The 25,435-nt window shown below is 35.6% G+C and overlaps 5 protein-coding genes and 1 pseudogene across 6 annotated transcripts; 3 read left to right on the plus strand and 3 right to left on the minus strand.

Annotated features, from left to right (window-relative positions):
- Window positions 1–969: 969 nt before the first annotated feature.
- LOC143550858 (uncharacterized) lies at window positions 970–2,698 on the minus strand. Its single transcript, XM_077041429.1, has 2 exons — window positions 2,351–2,698; window positions 970–1,960 (listed from the first exon to the last, which is right to left on the minus strand). The coding sequence occupies exons 1-2, from the start codon at window positions 2,696–2,698 to the stop codon at window positions 1,346–1,348; spliced, it is 963 nt and encodes a 320-aa protein (XP_076897544.1). The 3' UTR covers window positions 970–1,345.
- Window positions 2,699–5,811: 3,113 nt separating this feature from the next.
- LOC143550874 (FACT complex subunit SSRP1-like) lies at window positions 5,812–11,121 on the plus strand. The gene is made up of 16 exons (XM_077041439.1): window positions 5,812–6,114; window positions 7,298–7,483; window positions 7,891–7,996; window positions 8,097–8,233; window positions 8,349–8,432; window positions 8,513–8,607; window positions 8,705–8,813; window positions 8,880–8,966; window positions 9,077–9,169; window positions 9,265–9,462; window positions 9,541–9,686; window positions 9,767–9,917; window positions 10,020–10,118; window positions 10,214–10,396; window positions 10,474–10,552; window positions 10,631–11,121. The coding sequence occupies exons 1-16, from the start codon at window positions 6,061–6,063 to the stop codon at window positions 10,759–10,761; spliced, it is 1,938 nt and encodes a 645-aa protein (XP_076897554.1). The 5' UTR covers window positions 5,812–6,060; the 3' UTR covers window positions 10,762–11,121.
- On the minus strand, window positions 10,981–12,348 carry LOC143550875 (putative pectate lyase P59). The gene is made up of 2 exons (XM_077041440.1): window positions 11,626–12,348; window positions 10,981–11,534 (listed from the first exon to the last, which is right to left on the minus strand). The coding sequence occupies exons 1-2, from the start codon at window positions 12,346–12,348 to the stop codon at window positions 11,067–11,069; spliced, it is 1,191 nt and encodes a 396-aa protein (XP_076897555.1). The 3' UTR covers window positions 10,981–11,066.
- Window positions 12,349–15,074: 2,726 nt separating this feature from the next.
- On the plus strand, window positions 15,075–16,544 carry LOC143550859 (putative auxin efflux carrier component 8). Its single transcript, XM_077041430.1, has 5 exons — window positions 15,075–15,582; window positions 15,686–15,833; window positions 15,959–16,202; window positions 16,304–16,380; window positions 16,463–16,544. The coding sequence occupies exons 1-5, from the start codon at window positions 15,075–15,077 to the stop codon at window positions 16,527–16,529; spliced, it is 1,044 nt and encodes a 347-aa protein (XP_076897545.1). The 3' UTR covers window positions 16,530–16,544.
- Window positions 16,545–18,132: 1,588 nt separating this feature from the next.
- On the plus strand, window positions 18,133–21,729 carry LOC143550876 (mitochondrial outer membrane protein porin of 34 kDa-like). The gene is made up of 6 exons (XM_077041441.1): window positions 18,133–18,336; window positions 19,354–19,421; window positions 20,344–20,454; window positions 20,629–20,715; window positions 20,843–21,051; window positions 21,204–21,729. The coding sequence occupies exons 1-6, from the start codon at window positions 18,288–18,290 to the stop codon at window positions 21,508–21,510; spliced, it is 831 nt and encodes a 276-aa protein (XP_076897556.1). The 5' UTR covers window positions 18,133–18,287; the 3' UTR covers window positions 21,511–21,729.
- A 535-nt stretch (window positions 21,730–22,264) lies between these two features.
- On the minus strand, window positions 22,265–24,691 carry LOC143550860 (TATA box-binding protein-associated factor RNA polymerase I subunit B-like; annotated as a pseudogene). The gene is made up of 4 exons (XR_013138404.1): window positions 24,170–24,691; window positions 23,094–23,846; window positions 22,853–22,986; window positions 22,265–22,725 (listed from the first exon to the last, which is right to left on the minus strand). The product of XR_013138404.1 is annotated as a TATA box-binding protein-associated factor RNA polymerase I subunit B-like (transcript).
- Between the last annotated feature and the right edge of the window lie 744 nt (window positions 24,692–25,435).

Here is a 25,435-nt window from a genome sequence, read left to right on the forward strand (position 1 = left end):
TGAATTAGTGTTTATACGCTGTTCCGTGAGTTTCATTTACCAGAGAAAGAAAAGGAAAATGTGTGTTTTTAGTTTATGTTCTCGAGATGAAGGAAAAAGAAAAGGAAAAAAATGAAATTTGACATTTTTTGTGTTCCTGAGATGAAATGGAAAAGTGAAGAAACTTTTATTTTTCTTATTACACCCTTCATAGAAAATAAAAAAAAGAAGCTTTCCAGCATACCAAAAGATGGCAATTGTCTTTCACAACATTTATACATATAAATGATGAAGTCAAGAGTGTTCAAGTATATGTAGCATGTGCATTAGTTATTCACCATCGTTGTCCCACTTGTTTATCCACACTTCAAACATTTATGTTTTACACTCAATATTCAATACTGCATATTTATGGGATCTTTTGAGTAAATAGTATTCTTTGCAGTTACTGTGTTCTACACATTTTATTGATTTGTATTATTTATTTCTTTGTATATTTTATAACTTTATTGGCCAACTAGCATTGATTAATATATAAATCAATAAATAAACACTCTTAACCAGGTTCTGCTATGGTTTCTAATAAATAAATTCTACTGCTCATTTTTTATCTAACTTTAAATGTCTTACGTAATAAATTTAATTTTTTATATATTGCTTTCACGGCCCAAAACAACAAATCGAGCCTAACCGGTTCAGATTAATATTCCAGTCAGTAAACAAGTGCTGTTAAACTGCTGTTAAACGAAACTGCTGTTAAGTTGAATCGCTTTAACGGGCCGACATAGCAAATCGAGCCTAACCGGTTCAGATTAATATTCCAGTCAGTAAACAAGTGTTGTTAAACGAAACTGCTGTTAAGTTGAATCGCTTTAACGGGCCGACATAGCAAATCGAGCCTAACAAGTTCAGATTAATATTCCGATCAGTAACAAGTGTTGTTAAACGAGCTCTACCGTAATTTTTGTTTAACGAAACCTGCAATTTGTTGTACTTCTACCTCTTAAAAAAGTTTCATGTAATATTCTTCATAAATCGCTTTAACGGGCCAACACAACAAGCACAACAATACCAAGAATTAACAAATGCATAAAAGTAATCATTTCACCATAACCAAAAGATATTTGTTTTCAACATCCATAACCTACAAGTACTAGCTGTGTCATCTATGCTGAATAACAAAAAAACACATAGCATCTAAAGATGACAACTAACAACAGTATCAAAATACATACCCAACAACTACTAACAATGTCATCTTTGCCTGAATTAACAAAAAAACGCATGGCATCTAAAGATGACTACTAAAATAACATCAAATCCATAACCTAAAACTACTAACAACGCCACCATTTTCTGAACTCGCTTACTTACCGTCCCTCATCATACCTTTCAGTATACCCACACGCATCTGAAAAGGACAACTAAACAAAGTCTTTGCTTTTGCTTGATTGTTAGCCAAATAAATTAAAGCGTCCGGTATTTCATGGGGTTCAAAACCCATTGGCTCCAATTCTTTACAGATTTCCTCACCAGTAAACTCGCTATGATAAGCTCGATCAAATATCTTGTTCGTTTCTGCCAGTATTTTATTGCCTTCTAAAATAGCATTAGCCACATTGTCAAGGCAATTCATAAGCTTCAAGTTAAACACTTCATCTTCTTGTTCGAGTTTTCTTTTTTTACTTTTACATTTTTTTGCATTTGAAGACGGCTCAGGTGAAGAAACCAAAGAATCTAACACTTGAATATCATCATCAAAGTTGTATTGGTTCTCCGGAGTCACTTCTTCGGATGCTAGTAAGTCATCCAATTCTGCAATTGTTTCTACTTTAATCTTGTCATTCTTTTGCAGTCGAGCATTTCTTTCTTTAGCGGTTTCAGCATGTGCACCGGATGCCCTATCCCTTGCAAATAGTTCTAGCATTTCATTGTAGTTTGACACCCTTTTTGTCTTCAACTTAACAGCATCGGGCTTTGACTGTTTAAAACAATAAAGATGATAGTATTATAATTGATTAGGTAAATATTTAATGGTTCCAATTGAATGGAACCGGTATTAGAAATCATGATTACTGTAGCATCATGTATTGATATTATATCATGTTATCAATAAACAAACTGATTTATGATAGTTATGTATTCTATTTTATGTTGGCTTAATATAGAATGAATAAAATATAATGAATGCCATGCAAGAATGAAGATGCAAATAATCTCTTATGTGCCACTATTTTGTAAGTTGCAACAAACAGGTTATGTGTTTTAATTAATGATGATCATGTGCAGCAAATGATCATGTGCAACAAGTTATGCGTGTTTGCACACCCCTAGAAACAACTAAAAATGCTTAAACGCTTAAAATGCTTACAGCTATTAATTTGTCCCACACTCCGTCCTCTGCCTCAATTAGTTGAGTCTCATAATTCCATGAGAAACCACTTAAAGAAGTTCCTTGAAACATATCGTACCATTGAGAAAAACGCTCTTTCAAAGTTTTTAAACGATGCTTCAAATGATTTTTGGTAATAACCATTTGAAGCTTTGTAGTTAGCTCCTCAATCATATTAGTATATGCTTTTGAGGTGAATGACTCATTTATCTTATAGCCCTTATCTTTTTGTGTTATCATTGCTTGAATGAATGCTTCATCCATCATCTTTGTCCACTTGAAGTGTTCCTTCTTACCATTGTTTCCAATGACTTCTTGTTTGCTCATGATGACTTATTAATATAAGAAGGATACCTTGTTATAAAAATTAAATAAATGCAAATAGTAAACTTAATAACAAAACCTTCAATAACATATAACATTATGATGTTTTCAACTTTTAATTGCAGTTGAGTAAACTGTAATATAATAAAAATTCAAGTTACAAACGAACGCACTTCATCAACTACAATCAAGGAATATAGATCCGACTTTACTTTGCTCTCACCTATTTAATACAATTAAACTCATATTCTTCAAAAATAAAAGAACTAATGGGCGGTTTTGCGGTTTTAAACCAAACCTAAACTATGAACACTTATAGATGACATGAAACCCGAGCCCGATGAAAAAACCCAAAACCCGAAACATTTGGGACGGGTTTGGGATTACTTTTGAAAGTTTTCACGGCTTCGGGATTTGTAATATGCCCGCTAATCCGACCCGATTAGCCCGGTGTACCCGATTATATACCCAAGTTTCTTGAACATAGCCTTATCAGGTAAATCTTAATCCTATATTTAATTTCTTTTGATAATCAACTAAAAATGCAGTGCACTTTATGAGAAACATGAAAGTTCATATTAATCGATCCTTAATCGGTCACTACAAAGCTAATTGAAAAAGATGTAAAATCAAAACAAAGTGAGATTAACTTAAAATACCTGGTAAGAAGAACGGGCAGTGGGATGCTTCTGATGATGAACAGATGGTTAGGTTTGGATAAGGAGAAAACACAATGACCTTGATATATTGTGATGGGAGAGATGATGGAAGACCTGGCGGGATTTTGGGAGATAATCCCGCCGAGGGTAAAATTGTAATTGAAATCTGATCTGGATGTTTATGTATTCAATTCCTTCCAATTTTGAAGGAAAAGAATAAACACCAAAAAGCTCACTCTTTCCTTTCCTTTCCTTTCCTTTCCTTTCCTTTCTTCCTGTAAAGAGAACTCTGGAACATCAATTTTCTTTATTTCCTTCCAACTCCTTTCCTTTCTCTCCATTTACAATACTCTGGAACACGGTGTTAGTTACATACTCTTTTAAGTTCTCTTAATTTTTGGGTATAGTATTGGGGTTTCTATTACGAATATATAAAACTTACAAATCACATTCTATTTGATTAATGGGAAATTCTTAAAATGATCAAATGGATGAGAGAGATTTCAAAAATGATTCCTTATTGTAAAAAACTTTTAAAATGGTTAGTCTTGATTTTCACTTCATTTAAAGATTCAACCACCAATACAAAAATGGCATGTATGCATCTAAACTTATTGTCAAATTCATCGTCCCTGATGAGGTATGGTACCAAACCAGAGTTCGGAAATGAACCACCAAGGGAAAGAAACGAAAACCTCATACACTAGGGCACGGGAAAGAATGACATGGTGAAAGTTAGTAGGTGGCGACACGTGCACATACCTCATGCGCATATCCGCCAAAACACCCGCGTGAGGAATGAAAATTAGCACGAAGTGGGATCCAACGCAAACGGGCATCTATGCAGTGGCGGAGCCAAGAATTTTTTCCTATGGGTTCGGAATTTTTCGGTGTTCGACTTTTTTTCCGTCGTCAAAGTTTTCAGGCCCGAATGGGTCGGGTCCATCATTCGGCCAAATAAATAAAATGCAATATCACAACCATAACCAAAGTGCATTGTAAGCATTAAAATAAAATACAAAGTCAAATTAAATAAAATTGTTTACATATTAGAATTGTTCCATACGCGTTTTCATGTATTGAAAACGAATCATAAAATCTTCGACCGTGACTATTAGAAAGAACTCATTTTCAATATAAAAATGCAAGCATTGTTCATACAACTGCAACACATACGATTAGTTCGGATATTTATGATGATGGAGGATATCAAAATTAAAGGAGTATATTCTTATGGATAAAAATAGGGGGCAACGTGAGGAATTTGATTGGTCGAGTTTGTGTAATTGTACATTTAATGAAATTGAAGTTTGCTGTTGTACGTTCCTCCCTTTCAAGCTTCTTGCTAGGCATTGGAGTTTTTTAATAATACTTTAGCCGTTAAAAATAATAAAATAAATATAGATCAATGATGTCGACCATCAAACAAAATAAAGTGCTACATATATCATTATAATTAAAACAATATTTGTCTGGACATATATTTTATGAGCACAAAGAAATTGACAAGATTTCTCCTCATACCATCTTATTCTCCATGAATGTCCTAAAATTAAATGGCATGTACTCAAGCTTAAGAAAACTACATCGTTGTCTCTCTCTAAAATTCAAGTTTTTATTTTTTCACCGGCAAACGGTGAAATGTTTCTAGAGATTTCGTGACATTGGGTTCGTTCGCCGAAAAAGAATGGGTTCGCTCGTTAATTCGTACCTATAAGTTATATATAGAACCGAAAATGGACCGGGTTCGGCCGAACCAGGTGACTTGAATGTGGCTCCGCCACTGCACTATGATCTCCACCATGGCTGCAACAACTTGATGCTCCTTACCCAACTTCGACACGTGGTTGACTAGCAGATCTCCATCAACAGACGAACTCGACTATAAATAGGGTCTCACATCCAGGCAGTAAGGTACACTCAAAACCACCATTATACCAACTCTCTTGATGCTTACACTTATGCACATAGTGACCTTGATGAAAGCGATGATGATTCTTGGCTGAGCTGAGAGTATCTTTCCCTCTTATCACATACAGAGTTTCTCTTGCATCAATCTACAAAGAACTCATTCACTTACACTCGTTGGATTCCAAGCTAAAATGTCCATCACCTGTGGTTTGACTTCGATCAAACCCGTGTTTCTTCAGTCACAATGAGTTTTGATGCCACGTGTTACCTTCCCATTCGACGCTGAATCTCATATTTAACGATAGATTCTTGAAGGATCTTTTTATATGAAAATGAAATTAAAATTAATAGGTTATTTTTGAAATCTCCCTCCTCACTTAAGTCATTTTGTGAAATTTCCCTTCATTATTCTATATGATTACTACATTAGGCCGATGATTATACTCAGGTTCAAACAGTCGTTTGACTTTCGTCAACGTATTCGGTGTTTCTCTACTATGGGCCGAAGCCCATAACAAACACCCCCAAAGCACCAACCATAATCCAAGGGCCCACGTCACATCCATCATCCGTCGTCTGCGGCCAATTTAAGAACATGAGGCCACACGCATTTCCCATGGAACTCCCCTCCATTTGATTCTCTCTCTTTCTCTCACCTTCTTTCCTTTTTCGCGCCATTCCTTCCGTTACTCTCTTAATAATAATAATAATAATAATATTAATAATCACTTCATTACTACACAAATTAAACACTTTAAAACCGTAATCTCCACTCATTTTGCTTCATCAATAACCATGGCGGACGGCCACTTGTTCAATAGCATCGCTCTCGTCGGCCGCGGCGGCGCCGTAAGTTAACCTTTTATTGATGTTCAATCCTCTCGTTACGTTTGCTCTTCGTGTTAATTTTACTTTAGTTTGCTCAAAACCTAACCCTAGCTCACCGCGATGCAGTGATAAGTATGTACGGTCTATAATTACGTGTAAATTAGCGTTAATTTTTTGCTTAGACGACTGTTTCTGTTATTTATTAGTGAAATCATAGGGGATATATATATCTGGTTAGCGATTAGTATGATTTGTTCTTCACATTGTATTATAGTTACTTAAAATGGAGTTAATACCTAGATAAGTTTACTTTAGCGTGCTCAAAACCTAACCCTAGCTTACCGTGATACAGTGGCAAGCGTGTACGGAGTAGAAATGCGTGTAGATCAGCGTTACATTTTTTTTATTCTAGACGATTGTTTCTGTTATATATTTAGATCATAGTTCATATTGGTAGTTGAATCATAGGGAATATATACCTGGTTGGCGATTTTGTTGAATTTGTTTGTGAAATTCTGGTTCTGCTCACTAGTATGATTTGTTCTCCACATTATATTATAGTTACTTAAACGAAGTTAATACTTTGATAATTTTATTTTAGCGTGCTCAATACCTAACCCTAGTTTACCGCAATACAGTGACAAGCGTTGTGGAGTAGAAATACGTGTTATTCAGCGTTAATTTTTTGTTATAGACGACTGTTTCTGTTATTTCTTTCGATTAAGGTTTGTATTGTTAGTTGGATCGCAGGGGATATATATCCGGTTAAGGATTTTTGTGAAATTTAGGTTCTGCTCACTAGCATGATTTGTTCTTCACATCATAGTTACTTCAACGTAGTTATTTTTTTGTTGATTATTTTAGTTCAGCGTGCTTAAAAGATTACTTTAGTTTACTGCGATACAGTGACAAGCATGTACCGTGTATTAAAAAGTGTAGATCAGCTTTAATTTTTCACTTTAGATGATCGTTCTGGTATTTATTTAGATCAGGGTTTATATTGTTACTGGAATCATGGTGGATATGCTTATTGAGTTGAATATAAGTTATCGTTAGCGATTTTAGTGAAATCAGGGTCTGCTAGTTTGAAGTGTTTTTCACATCCTAGTTACTTTGATGGAGTTAATCTCTTGTTATATGCTGGTGTTGTGTATGTTAAGTTTCATGCTCATTTATATGGTTGTATGATTGATTGGAATTACAGAATCCAGGGCAGCTTAGGGTTTATTCACGGGGTCTGCAATGGAAGAAACAAGGGGGTGGTAAGGCTGTGGAAGTAGATAAGGATGATATTATGAAAATTACTTGGATGAAGGTGCCACGAAGCAATCAGCTTGGTGTGCAGATTAAGGATGGTCTCAAGTATAAGTTTGCCGGTTTCCGTGACCAGGTTTTTCTCTTTTCACAATGATAAGTTATTATGTGATATCCAGGTTGATTTTCATGTGTGGCTTTAATTTAAATTGTATGATGAACATCTATTGCAGTGGTTAGAAACATTCCTCCTGTAATCAATAGTTTAATGCTCGAATATATAGATTTTGTAATGCTTCATTGGAATATTTTGATATAACTAGTTAATTATCAATTAAAGTAAATTCACTTTTGAGGAAGATGTGTAGTTCACCTGCTATCTCGTTACCAAAATAGTTTGTCCTTTATCCCTTGAATAGAAAAGAAAGTTGAATTGTTGGTTCCTGAAATAACCTTGAGACAGTCTTTGAAGCTGCTTAATTTCTGTAACAGATTTTTTTTAAAGTCAGCATTTGTCTTTTAATTGTTTATTACTTCTTTCAGGATGTGGCTAGCCTGACCAATTTTTTCCAGAATTCTTTTGGCATACCACCAGAAGAGAAGCAGCTTTCAATTAGTGGAAAGAATTGGGGAGAACTAGATATAAATGGTTAGTTTTTTAATTTCTTTGACATCATGAGCTTTTTGTTATTCATCATGTGTTTAGTGATAACCTTGAATCACATGTTTTTCTATTTGATATTTCTCAGGTAATATGCTTTCTTTTCTTGTTGGTGGGAAACAAGCTTTTGAGGTATCTTTAGCTGATGTGTCCCAGACACAGCTTCAAGGAAAGAATGATGTTATTCTGGAGTTTCATGTGGATGATACTACTGGTGCCAACGAGGTCTGTAATGTCTATTAACTTCTTATTCATAATTCTACCTCATGTGAATAATCTATGCCCCTGATTATATATGTATATAGTACATTAAGTTTTCTGTTTATTTTAATTAATGCAGAAAGATTCTCTGATGGAAATGAGTTTCCATATTCCCAGTTCTAACACTCAGTTTGTTGGGGACGAGAATCACCCTCCTTCACAAGTAAGTTATCTGAATATTTTTCATTTCTTTATTTGCAGTATCAAATTATATCTTTTGATATATTTGTTACATTTTATCAGGTTTTCCGAGAGAAAATTATGTCAATGGCGGATGTTGGGGCTGGTGGTGAGGAAGCTGTTGTTACTTTTGAGACCATCACAATTCTTACTCCAAGGTATGACCTCTGCTTGCTCGTGTCTACTTATCTTTTTTCTGCATTTTTTATATAATATATAATAAATTGCGACTATGTGAATAACTGTTTATTGTAGGGGGCGATACAATGTTGAACTACACCTTTCCTTTTTGAGGCTTCAAGGGCAAGCAACTGATTTCAAAATCCAGTACAGCAGCATAGTTCGTGTTTTTGTCTTACCTAAGGTGCATTTCTTTTAGTAATCACATATTCTGAAAAACAAATGTATAAAAATCTTCTTGTTTATGCAGTCAAATCAACCCCATACATTTGTTGTTGTTACTCTGGATCCTCCCATCCGTAAAGGTCAAACCATGTACCCGCATATTGTGATGCAGGTACTATTTCTATTTTCTACCATGCTATTCAGTTTTTTAGTTTCTCACAAGCATGGCCTGATATAAGTTACAACTCCTATTCTATGATTTATACTTTTGTTTTGTTACAGTTTGAAACTGATTATGTGGTGGAGAGCACTTTGTTGATGAATGATGACTTGTATGCTACCAAATACAAAGACAAGCTAGAACCATCATATAAGGTAAAATGCTAGTAGGCTTCATACTTTAATCAGCTTGTTGATAACATGCAACACTATTTCTTTATCAAATGACTTGATGTGTATTTAATTAACAGGGTCTTATACATGAAGTATTCACAATGATCTTGCGTGGTTTGTCTGGTACAAAGCTGACTAGACCTGGAAAGTTTCGTAGTTCTCAAGACGGTTATGCAGTAAAATCCTCATTGAAAGCTGAAGATGGTGTTTTATATCCTCTTGAAAAAAGCTTTTTCTTTTTGCCAAAGCCTCCTACTCTTATTCTTCATGATGAGGTATGATGTCTCCAACCGATTTTATCAACTCACATGCTGTGGTTGTACTTGTATTGATTCGTTTCATTTGCTATGTAGATTGACTATGTAGAATTTGAGAGACATGCTGCTGGAGGATCAAACATGCATTACTTTGATCTCCTAATCAGACTCAAAACAGAACAAGAACATCTTTTCCGTAATATTCAGAGAAATGAGTATCATAACCTGTATAATTTTATTAGGTGAGCGTACACCTGTAATAAGTCGTCTTTATTTTTGAGGCTGTGAATATGGATTAATGTTATCTTTTGATTTAATGAAGTTCAAAGGGTCTAAAAATCATGAACCTGGGAAGCGGTGTACAAGCTACAGATGGTGTTGCAGCTGCTTTGCGTGATGAGGAAGATGATGCTGTTGATCCTCACCTTGAAAGAATCAAGAATGAAGCTGGTGGAGAAGAGAGTGATGAGGAGGTAATATAGATGGCTCAAGCGGGTTGGGTAATGGGTCAAAAAGGGCAAATGGGCCAGACTGCCCTACCAACACGTTTATCTCACTTTGTAATATGTTGACAGGATGAGGATTTTGTTGCTGAAAAGGATGATGAAGGCTCACCTACTGATGATTCTGGTGGAGATGATTCAGATGGCAGTGATAGTGGAGGTGAAAAAGAGGTAGTGTGTAAAATATTGTATTTGTTGCTTTTACTTAGGGAGATAATTTATATTAATTGGGACCTTCCTTACAACTGGCTAACTGTTGATATCAGGTAATTACAAAAAGGGAATCCAAGAAAGAAGCTGCTGCCTCTGCTTCTAAAACATCTTCAAGTAGGAAGAAAAACAATAATGATGACAGCTCAAAGAAAAGGAAACCGAAGAAGAAAAAGGATCCAAATGCACCCAAGAGAGCATTGAGTGGTTTCATGTTCTTCTCACAGCTTGAACGCGAGGTTTGAAAATTCATTCATAAAAATTATTATCATTGTACATGACAGATTTATTATTGATGATGTTACATTTATTTCAGAATGTGAAGAGGGAACTCCCAGGAATTGCATTCAAAGATATGGGGAGAGTTCTCGGAGAACGATGGAACAAATTAACAGGTTTATAAACATTTTATTTCAAAATCTGTTATTATTTCTTTTGGTTTTTAATATATAAGAATATATTCTGTTTAACAGCGGAAGAGAAGGCACCATATGAAGCAAAAGCTCAAGTAGACAAGAAGAGGTATCAAAATGAAATTAGTGGCTACAAGAATCCCCAACAATCCACATGGATGGATTTGATGGATGAATCTGACAGTAATTAGGTTTTAGAACGCATCACTTAAATATATTCAGGTACTGTTTCTTGAATTATGGTAGTTTTTTGGTAAGCGGTCCTGTGATGCTAGTATAGATTGGCCTTTATAAAAGTTATATATTGTTACTCTATTTCTATAGCCTAGTAATATTCTTATCCTACTTGTGGCTGATATATACCTCAATAACCAAGGACAAAAAGACAGTGGCAACAAGAACAATGCATTTTTCCTATGTCTCAAAATTGAATTTACATGAAAACTGTACATGTATACACTTTTAAAACCCTAGCAATCCTTCCTACCTGACATGGCTAACAAGGGGCTCCCGCTTTACAATGGAGGCTAGCACCGACAAATTTTGTAAGCAGTGGCACATCAATCGCAGGTAAAGCTGGAATCAGCGGGTGACCCTTGTATGTCTTAGCCCAATTTGGGTTTCCCGATTGCCGGAAATACGCACCGTTCAGCAACAAATCTCCCTCACTTCTCCATGTCCATTTACGCCATATGGATTCTGGGACGCGTTCCCTTTTAGTCACCTCCTTGGCTGCACCATTGGCTGCCATGAACTCGTTTCCCTGGCTGATGATGGTTGCACCATCACCGCCTCCAATGGCGTAAGACTTCCATTCTGTGTAGCCATTGTTGACCACATGCACAAACCCAAACCTCACCGCCGGCAACCGCTGTGTCAATCCCTTTCCGAAATGGTTGTAAGCAATAGTCACCTTCATTACCTTATCCTCCGGTGTCTTTTCACTTGCGCCAAAGAGCAAAGCCTATAATAATGTATTCACAAATCACAATTACTGAAGATATGAAAGAAATGCATCCTTATAAAGTTTAAGGTAGTACAAATCACAAATGTACCTTGTCGTGTTTGACGAAGTGGCAGTTTGAAATAGTTACATTAGTCGAAGCTGCAATGATATCAATAAGACCGTCATAACTGTTGGCAAAAGAGCAGTGGTCAATCCAAACCTGCGAGGATTTAAAGACGCAAATGGCATCACCGTCACTTCTTCCTCGCATACCAACATGATCATGTTTTGACCTAATCATCCCACCGGACCCCTCGGCAATGTCATACATGTGGAGACCATGAATGATGACGTTATGAACGAATTGGAGCATAAATCCAGAACCACCCGCCACGTGGATATCAAACCCACGGCCATCAATCGTCTTGTCAGATGTAAATATAAGCTCTTGCCTTAGACTGATGATCATATTACGTGAGAAAATGATCCACAGTGGTTCGGGCAAGAGGATTGCATGACGAAGGGTGCCCGGTTTAGGGTTAATCACATTTCTGTCTGAAGAATCTGTCACGACATATATTCTTCCCATTTTGCCCCCACGGGCCTCGTGACCGAACCCCATGGCACAATCAGCAAGCCTTTGACGGTTATTAGCCCAATTACGATCACACCTCCAACATTTGTCAATCGGGTTGTAGGCCACGCATCCATGTCTTTTTTTACCGAGTGGCCTTCTATTGGCAACTGCGGTGCTATGATTTTCAGCCATTGACCACGGGGAAATTGTGGCAACTACGAAACATAATACAAGAGCCGCACGTGACACTTTCATCTTGGTTAACGATGGAAACTAATTGCCGGTAGCTAGTCTGGTCGTCTAATTGAAATCTGATCTCAAAAGATCAGATCGTTTCAAACCAGTCCAGCTACCAAAACCAAATTATTCGGCCTCTATGTGAGTTTTGAGGTGGCCGAGGTTTTCAAATGAATTAACGTGACGGAATACGTTCTATTTGTAGTGCATTGGTTCATCCTAAAATTAGAAACTTGTGTGATGCGTTTTCAGAAAAATGAGGGGCGCCATGCATTTGGTAGTTTTGGTTTTGACCATATGTTTTGTGGGTGAAAGATTAATGGTCAGGGATATAGGATATTATTTAACTTAGTCTAGTTAGAGCAAGTATGGTGTTGCCAAGTCCACAAGGAGTTAATGGATGACACTTTATTTTAGTTTTAGTTGATTGTAAAATGTAACTAACTAGTTTTTCGCGCCGGGCCAGGTTGGATCTGTTTATATACCAGTTGCGTTACGATAGTGATTCGATGCGAATTTGACCAATATCAATTACGTTCGTTACGTTATAAGCAATGCATTTGGTAAAACCCAAGCGTTAAAACCTAAGAAAAAAGTTCTTCAAATTAATAAACAAATAAAATATTTAAAATCACGTTTACTCGGTCGGTAAAACTAGGACGTTGGTAAAACCCGACCGTTGTCGGTGTTTCGGTGAATCGATAAAACCCATACGTTGGTAAAAACCCGAGCGATGTCGGTTGTGGACGTTGGGGCGGTGAATCGATAAAACCCATACGTTGGTAAAAACCCGAGCGATGTCGGTTGTGGACGTTGTGGCGGTGAGTCGACGCGAATTCGGTCGGTTTTAGTTACGTTCATTACGCTATCGGTACTAAAACAAACATGTTGGTAAAACCCGGTTGTTAGTAAACCGGAGCTTTGTCGTCCCGGGTGTTGTGACGGTGAGCCGGTAAACCCGAGCATTGTCGGTCTCAGATGGTGAGATGACGAGAATAACTGTTTAATTATCAATATAAAACAAAAAACTAACAAAAAGAAAAACAATATAAATTATGTAGCCCAATCAGAGCATGCCAAGTGGACCAATCGTAATCCAACAACACCAAACGTCTTATTTATTATATATAATAATATGTTATTTTTGGGCTGGTGATCGTTGTAAATGTTTGAATTTTGATCATGAGGAACAAACAGAAAGTAGGCTATTAATTGGAGCTCATATAATAAGTAGACCACACCACAGTAAGTTTTGGTTTGATAAATGCAACTTATAATGAAACCGACCATGCTAACCCACAATATACACACTTTTGATAATCATTGCATTGGCTACTGTTGGCCCGACACATATAGATTACTCTGGTGATTGTTCATTTTTGTGATCAAGTTAATTAAGGTTGGAATTGAAACCATTGTGTGATTATCATGGCTCATCTTTCGAATAACGTAAGAATTATACACTAAACACATTCATAACCTTCCCACGGATAGTTTTTACAAATTAGTTCGGTTGAGCAAACAATCTTAAGTCCGAGTTTACAATATATCAATAAAATCACACCATACACTTGGTTGTGGTTATGAGACTATGAGTTCTTTACCTTTGCATGATTGTCATAAAACGATGAAACAAAAAGAAATCTTAAGTGAAAAGGTAAACGGTTATCAACCAGTAACTAGTAACTCTAGCTAGGCGCTTGCGTACATATGTTTGGACGCCAGCACACCAATATAGAAACGATTACCAACTACTATATAATAGTTAAAAAAACAATTTGATGATGACACATAATGTATGAAGGTTCATATAATCATATTACGCTATACAAGTATACAAACACAATATTAAGTGTGACACACTCACTGTCACCTTTGAAAAGGTAAAAAGACCTTGGAGTGAAGCTTATAACTAGTATGGGCCCAATAAAGAACGGCCCAACCCATTTCCTTGTTGCTCAAGACACAAGTAATGCAGAAATCAGAATTACAGATTACAACAGGAGTCTTTAAAAAAGAGGCATTCTGTTGGGGACATTTCTAGCAAAATTTCACCTTGTAAAGCAAAATCACATTAACACTTATTCCAACACTTTTGACCATTTCTAGCTGAAATTCTGCCTTCATTTGTACTTACTGTACATTCACCTTCCTTACTTTGCTTGCAATTCATATCAATATTCCTCCATACTCTAAACCACTCATCACATAAAGTAATTCATGCTTAATCAGACAACACACAAATTCTTATAAAAAGCTATATATATTCATAATCATATTATACATGAATCCACAACACTAAAAAGCCGTAAACTTTGGGATTATTAATTAGTATTAATCACATCTAATACACGGCTAATCTATAAACACAACCCTACTTAACTAGACATGTTGGTCCCATATGTCCCAAAAGAACCCTTAAACAACACAAACAGCACAGCCTAACCTGGAATGGAACCTGAACTTTTGACTAATTTCATTATTATATATGATATATAAATAATATAAGTTAATACATGTATAGCCATCATTATTAATAAAACTAGTAACCTTTATGAAGGATGGATGTTGCGCGTACGGGCTAAACGAACAAACAAGAAAGCTTCACTTGGAAGATGAAATACAAACTTTTCTTCATTAATAAAGATCCCCTCACGGTTGGTTATATATATATATACATCATGTCATAAACTACAGTAAAATGTATAGAAAGTATTAAATATTAATAATCCAAGGTTACAGTCATGATATCTCTAAATGATGGTTATCATACTGTGGCAGCTATAATCCCATTATATGTTGCAATGATCTTGGGTTATGTTTCTGTAAAGTGTCTAAATCTTTTAACCCCGGATCAGTGTTCGGGTATTAACAAATTTGTTGTTAAGTTTTCGATCCCTTTGTTATCTTTCCAAGTGATATCTAAATGCAATCCATACAAATTAAACATTAAGTTAATCTGTGCTGATGTTCTTCAAAAAATCATTGCCTTAATTGTGGTTGCTGTTGTTGCTAGTATCCGATCCAACGGTAATCTAAACTGGATCATCACGGGTGTTTCGTTATCCACATTACCCAACACTTTGATCGTGGGGATCCCGATGTTGAAGGCGTTGTATGGAGAAGAAGCGGAGGTACTTCTTGCGCAGATAGTTGTACTTCAAAGTTTAATTTGGTATAACTTGTTATTGTTTCTGTTTGAGCTGTCAAGTGCAAGAGTAGCTCACATGGTGCAATCAACAGCAGCCATTGGTATGTTTTATATTTTTTAATAACATTGTTTTAATGGACTTATATAACTATGTTTATATATATGCAATTATGCACACATCAATTATTCACCTTTTGATTCAAGAGGAACTGGAGGACCCACAAGCAGACTCAAGTGTTTTAAGAAGAACAAAAGTAAAGCTGATTTTATTAACTGTTGTGAAGAAGCTTTTAACTAACCCTAATTCTAATGCAACAATAGCAGGCCTTGCATGGGCGTTTATAAGCTTCGGGTAAGCCTGCGTGAGTGCGTGCACTAATATTATCAATTTATCATCCAATACATATATAATGCATATCACAAAGATAGTAATATTAATATTAATATACGAGTCGGATAATTGTAATATCAATGCAGGTGCCATGTGAAACTGCCAAAGGTAGTTCAAGATTCAATATCTATATTATCAGATGGAGGACTCGGAATGGCAATGTTCAGCCTAGGGCTGTTCATGGCATCACAGGCGCACATAGTCGCGTGTGGGGCCCGGCTGGCATTACTAGCCATGGTCTTGCGGTTCGTTGTTGGGCCCGCCATAATGGCAGGCCCCTCTTTTGCTATTGGATTAAAGGGTGTACCTTTTCAAATTGCAGTTATGCAGGTAGAGTGAAACCATAAATCTGTTATTTCTGTTATTGTTGTTATTACTGTTATTGATATATATAATATAAATCGGTTAATAAACGGGTATGGTTTGTTCAGGCGGCTCTTCCTCAAGGAATCGTCCCGTTTGTGTTTGCAAAGGAGTATAATGTTCATCCAGAAATCTTGAGCACCGGGTTTGTATATATTTAAAATTTTAAACATGTTACAAAGTTGGATGAATAACGTGTTGACTGATCGATTTGAATTTAATTACAGGATAATAATTGGACTGCTTGTTGCATTGCCCGTCGCGTTGGTGTACTACATGTTGTTGAAGTTATAGACAGCAATGAGCAGATCGAATTAAGCGGTTGAATGTGAAGTATATATATATATATGTTAGTTAAATTCTTCTATAACCACATAGAATCTAATAAAAAGGGATGCAAGGTATTCTAGAAGTAAATGATGAACAGCTAGAAGGCATGCCAACATCTTTCAAGCCAAGCATATAATAAGAACACATTGATCAGCATGACATATATATTAATCATTTGAGCATGCTTCATTTTATGTAAATTCCTTTTAATGTAAGCATGTTGTTAGGTACAAGTATAAATTGTATATAGAAAGCATATGAAAGCTTATGAGTTATGACAATAAATAAAAACTTTTTATTTTGTATAAAAAGCATATAAAAGCTTATAACAATATATTGATTTACTATGTTGATTTACTGCAAATCAGAGGATTTTAATTGGCTATAAAAGTTTACAACTGCATCCAATACCTTGAAAGAAAAAAAAAACTTAAGTAAGAAAAGACAATTTGGGTGAGGTTGCATCATGAACATGGTTACATTAAAATAGATTTTGACTATTAATAACTTATTCTCCTAACATACAGCAATAGTTGTACGTTCAAAGATAGGATGAGGTTTTTTATATACATAAGAATGAGGTAGGGTAGGTATTACATTTCAAATGATAGCTTCAACTTCAAAAATCAATTTTGAACTCTATGCCTTCAACAGGGCCGGTCCAACCATTTTAGTGACCTTAAGCGAACAAACAATCGAGGCCTTTCAAAATATATATGGATTCATACTTTTCAAATAATAATAATAATAATTCTAGTTAGCTTCTCATTATAACATAAGCTTAACTATATTTGATTTTTTTTTCTTAAAAAAACCAACCAAAATGTAAATGTTGCGACACGACATGAAAGCAACTTGATTGGAAATATTGAAAAACATGATTTACAACACATGGACAATTTAAACATGACCATTTACAAGTATAAAATCTTCATATATCATCCAAATTTTGAGAAATAATGAGTGTCTTCACTAATATAATGTTGAATTTAATATGCAAATATAGATTGTGAATGTTTGGCGTTGTAGAAGAAATGTTTTTAAAGGAAATTTAGAATATGATGTGGCTTATGAACGTTCTCGTGAAAGCTCTAAGTCAGGATAATTCTGATTGAAGTAATGCTACAAATGACGAAAGGGGAATGCAAGATTGTGTATATATCCATCAACCATATTATGTACATTGTCGTATGATGAATGCGAAGCATATAAATACAAACACCGTAGCATTTTTATAAACTTTCAATACATTATTATAAAATAACGTTGTAGTAGTTATAAGAAAATAGTTAAAAAAAAAAGTATGAGTGCATGAGTCACCAAATCAAAATACAAATCCACGTGTAACTAACTAATAAACTTCCGAAAATACCCTCATTTCGCGAAACCAATTCCCAAAGCCCTCTGAGATCTACGGCCCAACACCGGTTTCCCTAATCGAACGGCCAAGATTCCAAAGCACACATTTTAGGAAAGTAAAAATACACCTATTTGGTTTTATCATTCACCGTAGCTAAAATACACAAAACTCAGACCCTAACTGCTTTCCTCACTCGTACCTTACGCATCTAAAGTTGTACAAATAATTAGGTTAGCCATTTCAGGCTTGATACAGTAGTCATTTCCAATTGATATAGCTTAGCGTTGTTCTTCCGGTGATTTTGAAGCTCTCGATATTCTGCTTGTGGTTTTGGATCTCTGTTCTCGAGCTATCAAGTAATCATGGTGAAAGGTCCAGGACTCTACTCCGATATCGGCAAAAAAGCCAGAGGTTCGTTCGTTTATTATATTATTATTATTATTATTATTTCTATTTCGATGCGATTTTGTAGTTTCATATATGCGTTTAGTACTCTGTGTATACGGTTGATTAGTTTGAGATATACGTGTTTTCGTGTATAATAATGCGTATATACGGTCGATTAGCTCGAGATATGCGTGTTTTCGTGTATAATTATGCGTATATACGGTTGATTAGTTCCAGATATGCTTGTGTTTTGTGTATAATAACGTGTATGCGTGTTTTCGTGTAGAATAGTGTGTATATACTGTTGATTAGTTCCAGATATGCGTTATTTTGTATATACAGTTGATTCGGTTGAGAAATGTGTGTTTTCGTGTATGCTAATGTGCCTATTCGGTTGATTAGTTCTAGATATACGTGTTTTGTGTATAATAATGTGTATATACGGTTGATTAGTTGAATTAGTTAAGAGATATGTGTATTTTCGTGTATATATGGTTGATTAGTTCGAGATATGCGTGTTTTATGTATAATAATTTGTATATACGGTTGATTTATTTCAGATACGTGTGTTTTCGTTGTATAATAATGTGTGTATATGGTTGATAGTTCTAGATATACGTGTTTTTGTGTATAATATTGTGTGTATACGGTTGATTAGTTAATAATGTGTATTTTTGTGTATAATAATGTGTATATATGGTTGATTAGTTCGAGATATGTGTGTTTTATGCATAATAATTTGTATATACGGTTGATTTGTTTTGAGATACGTGTTTTCATGTATTATTTATTTTATATACGGTTAATTAGTTCGAGATATGCGTGTTTTTATGTAAAATATGTGTATATACTGTTAATAGTTTGAGATATGTGTGTTTTCGTGTATAAAATGTGTATATACTGTCGATTAGTTTGAAATATGTGTGTTTTCGTGCATAATAGTGTGTATATATGGTTGATTAGTTCGAGATACGCGTGTTTTCGTGTTGAAATTTTGGATCAGAAGAAGTTGATTTTGAATCTGTTTGTTGTGTGATGCAGATCTTCTGTACAAGGATTACCAGAGTGACCATAAGTTCACCATCACGACCTATTCACCTACTGGAGTTGTGAGTCACGTTTCCTATACTTTTTTGCAGATCTGCTTGTTTTTATATTGTTTTTGACGGTGTTATGGAATTGTAGTTAGGTTAGCGTGTGTGATGTGATTGTTGTTATGTTGATTATCGAGTTCTGTGTTGATGAATGATTGTTCATTTGTAAGAGAGTAGATTATATAACTGTTCGTTTTCTCAGAAAGTGGAAATTGCTAGCGGTTCACAATTTCAGAATCTATAGTTCTGTATTGCAGCTCATATCACGTGTGAGCATTAAGCTATCATCTGTTGTAATGTGACATTGCATATGTAATGAGCGTCATTATTTTTGAAATTTATTAGAAGTGTAGAGTCATTTCTATGGAGGCTAGTTCTTCTTATTGTGTCCTCTTCTCTATTATTGCACTGAGTAGCTCTTGGAACATCTTGTTGCTTATGGAATTGACATGTTTTTTACCAGATGATAAAGATATAGTACTGTACACCTATGTTGATATCTGAGTAATGTTTATTATATTTCCAAAGATTTTTTTTAGTTGGTTTCTGGATCATCTGTACCAAAATTGTTTGGCTGAGTGGGTTATATAATGTATTCTTTCTTTCATGCAACTTGTTTGTGTGCTTGATTCACTTTTTTGATGTTGGCTTGTGAAATGAACTAGAACGTCTATATGTTAACTAGATTTCATTCATAACCTGTCAGATGTTAAGTGTACCGAGACATGTGACTTATATTCTTGTAGTGTCAAATATTTTAACCTCTCTTGCTTAGTTTATAGGACACATGTTTATGAATAAAATATTTAGATGGGATAACACTTTATTCTGATACATACTTATTTTGTGTTTGTTCCAACAAGTTGTGGTATTCTCTATTTCGCTTGTTAATGCTGTTTGCAACAGGACTCACATTCTAAACTTTCACACCATGTAGGCAATCACATCATCTGGAATTAAGAAAGGTGATCTGTTTCTTGCTGATGTCAACACTCAATTAAAGAGGAACAACATTACTACTGATATCAAAGTGGACACCAATTCCAATGTGAGTTTTCTGTGTGAAATACAATGCTAGTTTACTACTTCACTCTGAAGCCCACAAAAAACACTAGTTTCTGCATCTTAAGATCATTCATGTTAAACATTCTTTTCTGAATTGGTGTTTTAGCACTTAACAAATTTATGTGAATACTAACTGAATTATTTGCATCGTCGTTAGCTCTCCACAACTATCACAGTTAATGAACCTGTACCTGGGCTTAAGGCAATTATCAGCTTCAAAGTTTCTGATCAAAGGTCTGGCAAGGTATGCAATCTTTTCTTTGTCTTGTGAAACATAGATCTATATTGCAACTAATGTTGCATAATTTTTCATTAACCAACATCTAGAAGGTGTTCTGATTAACCATAATTGTATTTCATTAAAACACTAGGTTGAACTTCAATACTTGCATGACTATGCTGGAATCTGTGCTAGTGTTGGGGTGGATGCAAATCCAATCGTTAACTTTTCTGGTGTGGTGGGTACTAACATTAGTTCAGTTGGAGCTGATGTTTCTTTTGACACCAAAACTGGTAACCTCACCAAATACAATGCTGGATTCAGCTTCTCCAATGCTGATCTTATTGCTGCTTTGACCTTGTGAGTTGTTAATCCTTTCTGGTTATAATATTTATATATTCTTTTTCAAAAACGATTGATTCCTTGTGTGATAAACTATCAAGTTAGTTAAATAGTTCATTGTAACTGCAAACGATACACTGAAATTTGAATTATTATGTTGGTTTTTTCAGGAACGACAAGGGTGACACATTGAGTGCTTCCTACTACCATACCGTTAAGCCCCTGACCAACACATTGGTAGGTGCAGAGGTGAACCACAGCTTCTCAAAGAATGAAAACACAATCACAGTTGGCACCCAGCATTCATTGGACCCATTGACCACAGTCAAGGCTCGGGTCAACAACGTTGGAAAGGCAAGTGCACTGATCCAGCATGAGTGGCGCCCGAAATCCCTTTTCACTCTTTCAGGAGAAGTTGACACCAAAGCTATTGACAAGAGCGCAAAGTTTGGTCTTGCTTTGGCTCTTAAGCCTTGAAATGTGGTAATGGTAGTGTGAATTTGATGGTTTTGGTAGTAATAATTTCCGAATGCTCGTTTTGAGGAGCAGTGTTCGTGCTTAGATACGAAAATACTTTTTTTAATCCATTGTTAAGACATGGATGGTATTTGCAGAGTTTCATCTGTATTTTCTTTCAGTTAATTGTTGATTTTTGGAGTTTTTAAGCGAAGGAAGTTTTCTCTTATATTCAATTAATCCGCTTATTGGTTCATCATATCTTTTAGAGCGTTTTTACAGTTATATGTGTATATCTTGTTGGTCAATCTTACGTCGGTCATTGCTGGTGTGGTGTTCAATCAAAGTTGTAAACGGTTTACAACTTTGATTGAACACCACACCAGCAATGACCGACGTAAGATTGACCAACAAGATATACACATATAACTGTAAAAACGCTCTAAAAGATATGATGAACCAATAAGCGGATTAATTGAATATAAGAGAACTTCCTTCGCTTAAAAACTCCAAAAATCAACAATTAACTGAAAGAAAATACAGATGAAACTCTGCAAATACCATCCATGTCTTAACAATGGATTAATTGAATATAACAAAATCAATTATAATGGTGTTGGTTTCCAGTTAATATTCAAGCGATAAAGTGTTGTAAAATGTTGTGGTTTACAGTAAACCACAACATTTTACAACACTTTATCGCTTGAATATTAACTGGAAACCAACACCATTATAATTGATTTTGTTAATCATATAATGCAAAAATGTTAAAAGGCATCACTAAAACTTTTCATCATGACGAAGTTGGCAAGCTTTAAAAGGTGTTTGTTTCAAGGAGTGTTGTATGTTCTTTTCTAACCAATCTAATCGCCTCTCGAAACTAAGCACTGCAACATGCATACTCCTAACATCAAGTTGAGCCACTCGCGCACAAGAACGCAGTAGAATGTAATAATCAGCATGTGCAGCATAGACATACGTCCCGCTCCCCTTTTTTCTTGTGTAGTGCAGGTAATCGTGTCTTTTCACTCTTCTCCTCGGAGCGATGTAACAAAATTTGTTCTCTTTCATTCACCTTATTTCTCTTTCTTTGTAGGATTCTTTATGACCAACGATAATTTCAACATTGTCATCTCTCGGTTTCTTGTTCTTGTTCATTTTGTTCGTCGGATGATCTAGAGGTCTTTTGTCGGGAATTCTAGCGCCTGAAGAACATGACTCGTATGGTTTATGATCCTACAATGAATCATCAAAAAATAATCAAACAGATGTATATACATGTACGTATGCGTATGTGTGTCTGTATAGACATTTATAACAAATAACAATAAATACATATAAAATAACAAATACAGAGGCATGCCTGTTTCTTCTGATAAAAATTCCAAAGGTCATTTATCATTTCATTTTCCTCATTATCCTCTGATGGCAATTCCACACCACCAAAAACCACATACTTACAAAATGTAAGATATCGTTCTAAATCCTTCGCGTAATCTACCAAACACAAACAGCACAACATGTTAGACACTACTAAAAATATAAACAGACTCCACGTATCGACTGACAAACACGTTGATGACCGAATCAAAGGCAAATCTTACCACTCGTATCAATGAGCTCGTTGTATTTCGACTGAAGTAAAACTAAAATGCCGGTACCATCCATGTTGGCTTGATCTGCATATGACTGGCTGCTACATGGCTCCGACACCTCAGCAACATTATTTCTCTTACTGGCACAAGACAAAGACATTTCCCACTTTCCAAAACCATGTATATTGTAAAGAATCCTAATTGAGACTATAAGTATAGACAATACAAAAGCGCGTGTAGGAAGCCTGGACTCATTTGCAGATAACCACAACTCGGGTGGCATACACCACTCATATATTCGACACGCGTGAGGGAGAATAATATTAACCGGAAGAGATAACTGTTCAAGATAACATGAAGCAACTGCATAAAAGTTAACCGCAGGTAATTCTAATCCTATTGAATGGGCAATAGAAGCTGCTAATGACTCGAGTCTTTCTGATGAAATCGCTTGTATAGGTTTAAACATATGGCTTGAACTTAGGAGACACGCGCCAAGAGAGGGTCCCATTTGTTTACCGATTTCAAGAAAAGCGGTAAAATAGGGAAGTTTTCCTTCAAGTGTCCATTTTATAATATCTGTTGGCAAGATTGGCTCCCTTGCCAAATGGCACACCAAAAAGGAAATTGCTAGAGTGTAAGATAAAGGTATAGTTTTGCTAAGTGATCGGTGCCATATCGTCAAACAACGTTTAGCAAGATCATTACGTGTCCGAGGCGTGGCTTCATGTTCACCCTTACTCGAAACACCTTTTGTTACACCTGATATGTAATCAAAGTATGTTAGTTAGTCAGTATGCAAGATAAATGATAAGGAGCTGATCCAAAAGTTGGCAGACTATTCAGGGCCGGCCTTAGGGTGGCACAGGCCCAACACCCCTCTAGGCCCGAATTTTTTTTTTTTTTAAATTATATGTATTTTTATGAAAAAAATATGTATAATCTGTAAAGAAAGACACAATGCATGAAACAAAAAATTATATGTATTTTTATGAAAAAAAATAATTGGTTAGCATAATTTACATGTTTATTTATAGTTATCAATTTCAAGATTGTCAATTTATAACTTCGAAAATTTGTCAAACCTGATTCCTCAATAGCAATAAGCGCCCAATCATGCGCAAAAACCTTAGTCGACGCCACAAATCTTAACCAAACGGACTCGACCATGCCAACAACTAAAGGACACACATTACACTCCTCAACCAAGACCTTCACTTGCATTTGAATCATTAACTGGAGTCCCATAACATACGTCTTCCTAATAACCGAAGAAGGCCCACCAGCATCGGCATCAACATCCTCTTGAGTCATTAGAGTTTGCCAAAAGCTTGAAAGCGGTTCGGACTGAGAGAGTGGCTCGTGTTTAACAACGCGCCTTCGAACCATACACCTTGCTTTCTCTTGGGTCAAAAGCATGTCGTCTTCACCGTCAGCAGCGTCCTTAATGTCATCAGCTGGTAATCCGCATTCCATGCAGTAGAATGAGTTGTCTGGACCACTTTCTAACCCCATAAACCCGCAACGTTGGCACGTTAAACATGAGCCATCAACCATCTGAAAAGAAAGACACAATGCATGAAACAAAAAGTATGATTATGATATATTATTAATATGTTATGATCACACACGAACGAAAAAAGATACTAATAATAATAATAATGTGTGCAAAGGAATAAAGGAGGAGATAGACGCACTGTCGCAGCTTTGGTGTAGAAGCGTAGGTTGTTGGTTTACTAGGCACCTGCGATTGTTTAAAAATAAAATAAAAAATAATATCTTGGACTGTAAAAAAAAGTAAATAAATTAAGTTGATGGTTAGGGCCGGCATAAATTAGGCCCCCGGTTTCAGGGTTTATCTTCGTTTAAACTTGAGGTTTGAACTTTAAACTAGTATACTTCTATATTTAGAGGGTTCTCTCTTCTGATGTGTAAAATTTGTGGTTTTGTAGAAAATTCATTGTATTAAAAAATTTATATTATATTCTCACGTGTTACAATCTGCTTCGGGCCTCATGAGGAGACTACGTCTTCGGCCCGAGGGCATGTCATTTAATTAGAACGCTTAAAAGTTAAAACCTAGAGGTGTATAAAAAAGCCAGTTAACCGGAAACCAAACCAAACCGAATTGGTTAGTTTCAAAAACCGGTTCCAAAACTGCCGGTTCGTATAGCGGTTTGGTAATTTCAGTTTTTCAAAATCAAGCCGTTTTTTTTTGTTTTTTTTGTTTTTGTTTTAGACCAGTTTAAAGCCGAACCGAACCGGTCCGGATCAGTTTGACTAGTTCTATGCTTAAACCGGTTTCTAAACAGAACCGCTTTGGGTCAAACAGGTTTTGAACATGCAAAACC

This window comes from Bidens hawaiensis, unplaced genomic scaffold, assembly GCF_021521415.1.
Source record: "Bidens hawaiensis isolate Kalapana, Puna unplaced genomic scaffold, B.hawaiensis_p1.1 tig00016190_1, whole genome shotgun sequence".
Taxonomy (NCBI): Eukaryota; Viridiplantae; Streptophyta; class Magnoliopsida; order Asterales; family Asteraceae; genus Bidens; species Bidens hawaiensis.